Source organism: Nuphar pumila, chromosome 2, assembly GCF_984573655.1.
Source record: "Nuphar pumila chromosome 2, dmNupPumi1.hap1.1, whole genome shotgun sequence".
NCBI classification, from domain to species: Eukaryota; Viridiplantae; Streptophyta; class Magnoliopsida; order Nymphaeales; family Nymphaeaceae; genus Nuphar; species Nuphar pumila.
The window spans coordinates 12,142,513-12,152,699 of NC_143250.1; the positions used below are offsets into that span (position 1 = coordinate 12,142,513).

At 37.4% G+C, this 10,187-nt stretch overlaps 1 protein-coding gene across 1 annotated transcript; it reads left to right on the forward strand.

Annotated features, from left to right (window-relative positions):
- Positions 1-3,125: 3,125 nt before the first annotated feature.
- LOC149844779 (zinc transporter 4-like) lies at positions 3,126-9,925 on the forward strand. The gene is made up of 3 exons (XM_089986241.1): positions 3,126-3,746; positions 4,375-4,524; positions 9,620-9,925. The coding sequence occupies exons 1-3, from the start codon at positions 3,126-3,128 to the stop codon at positions 9,923-9,925; spliced, it is 1,077 nt and encodes a 358-aa protein (XP_089842367.1).
- The last annotated feature ends 262 nt before the right edge of the window (positions 9,926-10,187 follow it).

Below are 10,187 nucleotides of genomic sequence, written 5' to 3' on the forward strand. Positions count from 1 at the left end.
CTGCTTGTATTTGGTTGAGCCAAGCTCGAGCTCATCTTGTTCTTGAATGAAACGAGCCAAATATAATATTGCATGTGTAAAAATTCACATATATATATATATATATATATATATATATATATATATATATATATATATATATATATATATATATATATATATATATATATATATATATATATATATATATATCAAAAAATGACTATACTGTCCTTGTAAAATAGCACAATTTTAAAAATACTTCATAATTTGCTGAAATCCTCTCTATGCCTAAAAATTCTGATTCTCAACTTTTTTAGGATATTTTTACTATTTTTAATACATGCGAACATCAATATATTTATACAAACGTTGGGAGGTTCGCAAAGGGTAAGAATATTCTAAAAAAGTCAAGAATCAGATTTTTGAGCATGAGGTGGGTTTCGGCAAATTATGAGGCATTTTCAAAATGGTGCCATTTGACAAGAATAGTACAATCAGTTTTTTTATATATATTGTAGGCATTTTTATCTTTGTATATTAAACTTAAATATATACAAACAATGACGCATATTACAATGACTTTTGGCACAATACCAGAACTGGCCACAAACTAGAAAATATGATATGATGCATCTAACCAATTAACTTTTTCTTGACAGTGTTGCCCTTTTGTTGCCTGAAAAATTAGGCACCTTAGTCCAAACGACTTGCCTAGTGGTCCTATCATGGCGTCTGATTCTTCAGAACTTACATGTTGCCTATTTTTTTTATCAAGTCACTTGATTCTTTTTATCAAGTCACTTGATTTTTTTTTTTTGGCAAAACACTTGGAACAGTAGCTTTGACCAAGGTGCCTAATTTTTCAGGTGACAATTGCAAAACCATAAAAAAAAAAATTAGTTGCCCAGATTTGTCATATTTTTTAATTCATAAATAATCTTGGTATTGTGCCTAAAACCCAGTGCTATCTATGTTTTTATCATAAATATATATTACACATTAAAAATATATATTTTATCTATACGAGCTCACCCAAACTGAGCCCTTGCCGAGCCAAACAGCCAATGTTCGAGCTCGACTCGTTTAAGTTAAACAAGCTGCTAGTGGCTCGGCTCACTAGCTATATGAATCGATCATAAACAAATTTATGCCCAACTGAACCAAGCAGAATAACCAGCTGCTCAGAATGAAATTAACAAAGAGTGCCTTTGAAAGTTGATCTGGGTCCCGTTTGCTTGATCAGCAATTGAAATCTAACTGGTTATGTCTAACATGGGATTTTGTTTTTTTGTGTGGGGGGTGGGGCGCTAGGCAAAGAAAAAATAACCATCGTCACCAACTACTTTTTGATAGGACTCCCAAGTTGGTAAAACCCTTGAGGTCCTCTTTACTTACCTGGAAGTGCAACCAGCTTCGACCTTGCAATAAGGGATAATATTGTATATAGGTTTCTAACTGTGGTCGTTGAATAATATATCATGAATATATATATGGAAATGAAAACCTATAAAATGGGCACGGTGCTAAATTGAATATGCTAATGAATTTCTGGCACTTTTGTTTGTAATTCTGACCCCATGGATGTGTTTAGCATGATTGGTTAAGTAGAAACCACCACTTGGATCATTTATTTTGGATGAAAAAAATGGTATTTGGAGCCTTGAAAATTTATAAAAATTGTAGGCTATTGATTTTTGAAACCTTATAAAAACCTATCCTTGCATTGGAATCAAATGCTCCAAGAAGTGATTAATACAATTTGGAAAAACACACAAAAAATCCAGTAACATGTTTCATTTAGCATCGGGCCCATTTCGTAGGTTTTCATTTCCCTTATATATATATATATATATATATATATATATATATATATATATATATATATATATATATATATATATATATATATATATATATATATATATATATATAAACTAAAGTTGCAACTTGTTGTTTGGTAGGAATGGAATGAGATAAATAGATCATTAGGTAGCACTATCATATAACCAATAGGTCTCAGGTTCAAATCAATAAGGTTATCCACAAGCTTCTTATACGAGAAGAAAAATAGGCCGTTCCTTGGAAAATTCATATCTTACGAGCGTTATTCAGTCCAAACGAATCCTGAATCCTCGTAGGTAACATCCAAAGCAGAACGCAAATGGCGTCATTTCCATAATTCAAACTATTGCAAAATGCGGGTAAGATTTGGATTACATGTAACTAGTGGATAGGTCATTTGTGCTGCATAACCCTAGAAGAGCGTTTAGATGCATACTGCTCATTCACAAAACTGCGATAATTAAGCTGGGATATTGTCTTCTTAATCAGAACAGTATATCCCACTTTATCCAGTATTCTGTTTGTGGGTGCATCCAAACACCTGCTATGAAGTCATTTGTATGACACAGGAAAGGTATACCACATTCCAATTTGGCTTCCATCAGAAAGCAAACATGCATTGACTGACTAATATTGTGAAATTATGCAGAGTCTACGTCTGCTATAGGATCCGGCCTTGGGCTGTTCGAGCTGGGCTTATTTAGGGTGCACCCCAGCTCAGGCACGGCTAGTGAGCTTGTCATAAGCCGAGCTGAGGCCGATCTCATGACGAGCCAAGCTTTACGAGTATGCTATGCAGGTCGCCGGCATGGCTAATAGCGTGGTTGTGAGGGTGTTGAGATGAAGGCACGGGATCGAACTCCACTGGCGCATGGGTGTGTCCATAACTTTCAGAGCCAGACCAGGTAAGGCAAAGTGGTTGTGGGGATTCACTCGGGGTGACGAGGGTTCCTTGTAATAAAAAAAAATGTAAAACAAGCCAATACAAACCTCGATCGCCAAGAAAACTAGGAGAGCGTGCTTACTAATGTCGAATGTGCATTCTAAATGTCGACATTCTTCTTAATACTTAATTAGAAATAGCAGGTTGACTTCTAACATTAACGTGCAGTTGCTTCTAAGCATGATCACGTTACCAGATCACTGTGGACAGTTTCAATAATCAATATAAAACCAGATACCTATATAAGATCAACAGCATAATTGGTGTATGATTATCATCTTCACAGTGGGTTGCTACAGCCTACCTTGTTTAGACAGATTCCATTATACACAATTTTTTTCTCTGCAATCAGGCGGAGATGAACATAGTTGCAGCTAATTCCACCAAGGTACTCCTTTGCCTTGTGCTGCTGCTTCTGCCTCTTGCAATTGTTGCAGAAGGTGGGGATTCTTGTGACTCTGATGCCGAAGCCAACACCTGTCGCGATAAAGACCAAGCATTGAAGCTCAGGGTAGGAGGCCTATTCCTGATCCTGGCAGCTGGTGCAATTGGAATCTGTATACCCATTGTGGGGCAATCACACCCCATGCTCTCTGCCGAGAGTGATGCCTTCTTTGTTATAAAGGCATTTGCTGCTGGAGTCATTCTTGCCACTGGCTTCATCCATGTTCTTCCTGATGCCTTTGACAGCCTCGGGTCGCCGTGCTTGAAAGAGAATCCATGGTCGAAGTTTCCTTTTGCTGGTTTCATTGCCATGATGGCAGCACTGGCAATACTCATATTGGAGACAAGTGCTGCGAGTTACTATAGCAGGGTTGAGCACAATAGGGCTACAGCAGTTGGAGATAATGAGTTGGGAGGCAATGAAAGCGTAGGAGAGATGCATATTCATACACACGCCAACCATAGTCATGCACACGGCTCTGGGCCTTTCAACGGCACCACATCCGAACTCATGCGCCATAGAATTATTTCCCAGGTTATTATAGAAATCTTCACTACCTACTGATCTATGTCACATGGATACGTCTCCCGATACGGAGATATGGCCATTTTTATGAAGTTTTCAATATAATTAATATATAAGGGGATACGGGTGCCAAAGTAGAGTATTTGCTGAGCATCCTTCCCTGTAGCTAGTAGGCTTTTTTTCCATAACAAACTGATTTTGTCATTAGTTTGGCTTTCCTAACAATATGATCTCTAGAAAGGAATTGATACGGCTTGATGAACTAATTCATGGTTTACATCCACACGCCTAGTGTGCTTCAAGAATTACTAAATCACATTGTAGCCTATATGTAGGTGATAATTCAAGAATATATATATATATATATATATATATATATATATATATATATATATATATATATATATATATATATATATATAACATGTTGAATTTTGTTGTTTGATACCACTTCTAAGCAAAAGATCTTCTTTGGAGATTTCGAGTTTAGCAGTTGCTTTAAGAAGAAAAACTTTATGGAAATTGGTTATGATGGCCACTCCTTGTTAAGCAAAAGGTTTTCTCCATCAGAGTGTAACAAATCAAATCAAGAGAAAGTAGGATAATGTAACTGAGATATCAGCATGATTTCTTGCAGGTGTTGGAGATGGGTATTGTGATTCACTCTGTGGTTATTGGGATTGCCATGGGCGCTTCTGACAAACCATGCACCATCAAGCCTTTAATGGCTGCCTTGAGTTTCCATCAATTCTTTGAAGGAATGGGCCTCGGTGGGTGCATAGTTCAGGCAAGTTAAAACTTTCTTCACAATGTTTATAACTCGACAAAATTTTCTATATAATGTCAGTAAACCAGGCTGGTATAGATTTCTGCAATCAATTACATTTACAATCTAGTTGGGATCTCATGATGCAAGTTGTTTTGACTCAGACAAACCTCAAAGATGTGTCATGGTCGATTTAGCGAGAATAAGCCCTTGGATTTTTTTTTATAACAAAGGAAATCCCTCACCAAGAATTGGGTCACTTAATGGGCTTGCCTCACTGCTAGGTAAAACTCCGTGTTGAAGACATGACCACCTAGCCTTATGTGCCCCAACCATGATAAAGCAACAGCAGCCCCTATGTGCTAGCGGGATTTGAACCTGGGCCTTCATTTTGACACAGGATCCCGCAGACCACATGGGTAACCATTACAGTGGTTCCTTTGGATAAATTTTTTGATGAAAATATACTGTCAGAAAATTTTAGCGCATTTATGACTTGATTTTTTGGCATATGAGAAAACATGTATACACATTGGCTTCCAGCTAATTAAAAATTGATTCCACTAAACAAAGCATGTAGATGACATCTATGAGGTCAGATTTAGCAAGAAAATAGAACATGTTAAAAAAAAGCTTTGCTAAGTCAATTGTAAATGCAATCGATTGTAGCAAACATTAACCAAGGAAATCATGACCTTATTGTATATAAGTTGAAAGAACACTTCTGCATCACCACAATAGCTCAGACAAGGGCAAAAAACGGTTTGAAATATAAGCTACCCATCTAGTTTGCCCTATTTGCTAAATGCATCCATATACATAGTATGAGAATTTACTATTTCTCATCAAACTCAGATAAAGACAAAATGTCAGACAACATTATAACATGGCTCCAATGTTAGGCTAAAAGTGGTTAATGATGTTAATCTTATACCTACAAAACTCACTAATCATTTAAGTGACTTGTAATTTATAATTGAAAGTTTTGTCTAGCCAGTTATTTTCCTTTTTTCTTTTCTATCCAACAAACTTCATTTGAACTAGGAATGATGATAGTCTTTACCACTTTTAAGGAGATAAGTGTTCACTTCTGCATGGGGCAATCACCTTGGATGTGACTATTGGGTCTGCATGTCCAAGTTATACACTGGTTTTCTATAACTTTCACGTTATCAGCATGCATAACACCAAATTACATGAGCACGCTATATCGAGATATGTCCTTTGGGATTTCTAAAAAGACTAGCTTTGGTGATGCAAATCCGATGGCGGATTCACAAAGAACTCTACGATCTATGAAACAAATCCTACACTACGCCGGGAGAAACTAGAGTTCTAATAAAAAATATGCAAAAATTAAAGAAAATAGTCATAAACTCATTCATCCATCACTGAAAATGAGAGGGTGGTGTATGTTCTCCCCCGAAAACGCGAATCCCACATCTCGTGTTTGGGGGTCCGAATGAGCGCCACGTATGTAAGCACATGGGGCTCGTATTCCCGTGTATGTCAGCATCACTTAGCATCAGAGTCTGGTGCAGTTGCAAAGACTTAAGTACCCTTTCTTGCTATTCTTGTCATGAAACGACGGTTCAAGAAAATGATAAAAATGTCCTTCATTCAAAAAAAGGGAAACAACAGTTCAAAAAAAGGATAAAAATGTTCTCCATCCAGAAAGTCGAGGATGATGTTGACTCTTCAAAGTCTAAACATCGAAACAAACCTGAAGCGCTCTCTTTTTTTTTTGTTTGAACTTTTCGTCATCTTCTTCTTCTTTCTTCTCCGTGAAACACTGTAAAACTCTCTCTCTCTCTCTCTCTCTCTCTCTCTTTTTAGAGAAGAAATTAAGGGAGGCAAAGAGTCAGTGATCAGATGGTGATCATCATTCTCTTTCTGCTAGCAGTGGGTGAAATGTTGCCCTCGTCCAGCGGGCAATCGATTGTGATGGCCCCTTCGTCGCCTTCAAGGGACACCTACAACAAAATCTTCCTCCAATACACCTACAACAGTGTCTTTCAAAGTATAATTCGTTTATCCCTACGTCGGCAATACTTTTGATCAGGGCTATGCCTTTCAGGTTACCCTGACACTGCTCAACACGGGCGTTCGCACCCTCAGGTCTTGGCGGGCATTCGTCGAGTTCTGGCACCACGTGGTCCTCATCTTGACCTTTGGCGCAGTGCTCTTTGACAGGACCCACCTCTCCGCCAAATCAATGGCAAATCGCTATGCGATTTTCATAAATCACTATATCGAGTAGCGATTTACAAAAATCATGTAGCAAAAATAAATAGCAAATGGCTATGCAATTTTTGTAAATCGCTATGCGATTTTTGTAAATCACTAAATCGAGTAGCAATTTTTGAAAATCACGTAGTGAGAAAAATAAAAAATCGCTAAATCGAGTAACGATTTACGAAAATCGAAAAAAAAATAGAAAATCGCTAAATCAAGTAGCGATTTATGAAAATCGTGTAGCGAGAAAAAAAATAAAAAATCATGAAAAAAAGTTACAAAAACCTTAAGCAAGAAACAATCGAAGGAAACATATGAGCGCCACGATCAAACAAAACACTTTATTGTTCTTTTTTAACAGTTACAAGAGGGAAAGAAAAGAAAGAATTTATACAAGGTCCCAAAAAAATTTGTTCATGGCCTTCTTCAGGGGGGAGCCCTCGAACCCCCCTCCTATAAGGGCAAAAACTTTGAATCAGATTCCACAACTCATCAAGTTGAACCATGCTACAGTCAGTGTGCAGGTCAGTCGGTGCTTGATGGAGCAATGTAGGATCGTTTGTTGGATGTGAACAGAGACAGAAAGATAAGGGAGAGAGAGAGGGTTGATGTTCATGGCCTTCTTCAAGGGGGATTCCTTTCTCGGATAATCCTGCAGTGCACGGACTGGGTCTTAAATAACCATCTTCGGGGTACTTAAGTCTTTACAAACACTCCTTTTCTAGAATCATCATTTTTCTGGCACCAATGGAGGAAAGGGTACTTAAGTCTTTGCAACCTTATCGGACTTCGACGCTAAGTGATGCTGATAAACATAGGGATACGAGCTACACGTGCTTACATACGTGGCACTCATTGGGACCCCTGAACATGAGATGTAGCTAATGGCCATCTTCGGAGGGTGCACATATAACCTGCTTCAACTGAAAATAAACCTTCTATGTTGAATATTTATAGGAAACTGAAAAAACCTTAATCTAATATGGATCGACAATGAATCCAAGCCCTAACTATAAAATAGACCCATAAATGGATACTTGACCCAGGTACAACCTGCTTTAGCCTTGCATTATTTGGGGAGCCGAATGACGTGGTTGTCAATTCTGCCACTATTTACCTTATAGGTTCTACCAAGTGTTGGTGAAAGATCCGTTAGGAAGGTATTGAGAAGGGTCTCTATTAGCTATTGGGCTGACCTCAAGAGGGAACTCAAGGTGTAGTTCCTTCAACAAAATGGCACATTAGCTGCGGCCATGGGATGATTATTTAGTAGAATTGCTTGAAAGGTGCCTCACAAATTTTCGAACATGATACTTCTTGAGTGATTATACCTTTTAGATTTTGGTTCTACTCATCCCCTAAGCCATACCCTTTCGAAATCCTATTGATGCAAGTTGTTTTGATCAAATTCAATCTTATAGATAGATTCATATGATAGTTCATTTAATAAGAATTAACTCTTGGATCATACTCTTTTATTGAAAAAATACTATCTTTTTTTTTTAAAGAACGAAAATATATATTGATGAATCAATCATCCTTCATAGTACAATACCAAGAAAAACTAAAAAACACAATCCAGTTCCAAAGCAGGTGAGGAGCTATCACCAAAGCCCATGAATACAACATGCTGGTTCCGCTAAAGTTGCATAGCCTGTAGCAGAGAGCAAACCTGGCCGGTTCAGATTTTAGCCTCTTTCACTCTCTGCACTTCCGAGTTATTATGAGTTGAATGAGCTTCATGTTAGTAGTTGTGCCATCAAAGAGAATTTCATTCCTATGCGCTCAAACTCGTTTCCACATGGTAACAGCAAAACACCTCCATTCCAAGTCATTTTTTCCCCGAGGAGGCTGTGGACATGCGCATTCAGACCATGGTTCCAAAACACTTTATGCTTCAATGAAAAGGTGACTTGTAGTCTCCATAGCATGCTGACATAGTCGGCACCTACTAGCTAAGCAAATTTGTGTTTTTTCGGTGGTTGATTTTTTAATCACCAACAAGTCATACACACAAGTTGGATTACTGCAATTCAAATGTTGATCTTCTCTTAAATGAACAATGTAGATCACATTTATGAAGTCAGATCTAATCAAAACAACTTGCATCAATAAAACCCAGAGGAGCTGTATGACGATAGGGATGGCATAGGGGGTGAGTACAAGGGCAGATCTAGGGGGCCCTAAAGTTTTGAACACTTTTATTATTTTATTATAAAAAATTATATTACCCTCTTTTATATTTTAGTTTATTATAAAATTTTTTTGCCCCCCTTTAAGCAAAATCTTGAATCCGCCACTGGATGAGTAGAACCAAATTGTACCTTTTGGGTACTTATCCTTTTTGGAGGTAGATACTGCAATGAGGAGATTTGTTATATATATATATATATATATATATATATATATATATATATATATATATATCAAATTAAGTAGGACAAAAAGATCCAAATTCATGGTTTCCACCTGTGACTCCTTGTGAATTAGTTGAGGGAAGATCAGGTCATATTGTTTATAACCTATTACCGCTGGTTATATATTCAATCTCCACTATGCACGTCCCTTGTGAACCATGCGTCTCACATGGAAATCGTGAGATTTGGGCCTACACGCGTCTCCATTAAATGAGATGTGCGGTGAGAATTAAATATAACGGATGAATTAGTTATATACAAGATGACCTGATCTATTGGGTTAAAACCTCATGCATATAGGAACCTTGTGTTAAATGACAGCAAAATTTTCTTATAATATGAGTGCATCTGCGTCAAAGTCTTTCATAAGTCACTGGATTAGCAATTTGGTTATTTAAGCTTAATTCAAGTTAATTAGCTTACACTGATAAAAGAAAGTTTGCATCTTCTTCATGTGTTTTCAGGCAAGGTTTAGGCTCAGTTACACAGCTTTAATGGTCATCTTCTTCTCCCTTACTACTCCTATTGGAATAGCGTTGGGTATAGGGATATCATCTGCATACAATGAAAGCAGTTCCACTACTCTTATAGTTGAAGGATGCTTCAACGCTGCATCTGCTGGAATACTCATCTATATGGCACTTGTTGACCTCCTGGCTGCTGATTACAACACCCCCAAGATGCAGAGCAGTTCAAAACTTCAAATCATCACCAATGCTTTCCTTCTTCTTGGGGCTGGCTTAATGTCTCTCATTGCCAAGTGGAACTGAGGGACTACACTGTGTTTGAGTGGAAAAAGGGCGATCAACATTTTCAGAAACAAACATTTTCCCTTACACTATACAAAAAATAACTGATGGTGGAAGGATTTCTCACTTTATTATACAGTAAATAAAGGATTCGTGTGTTGTGTTGCAATAAATGAAAGTTGGTGATGCTGCTGCAACTTTGTGTTATTTGTGTTATGGATTTTCTGTTTTTTACTCTTCTCTACAGCTCGTAGAGGAGTTCAGCTGGATGTCTTATATTATT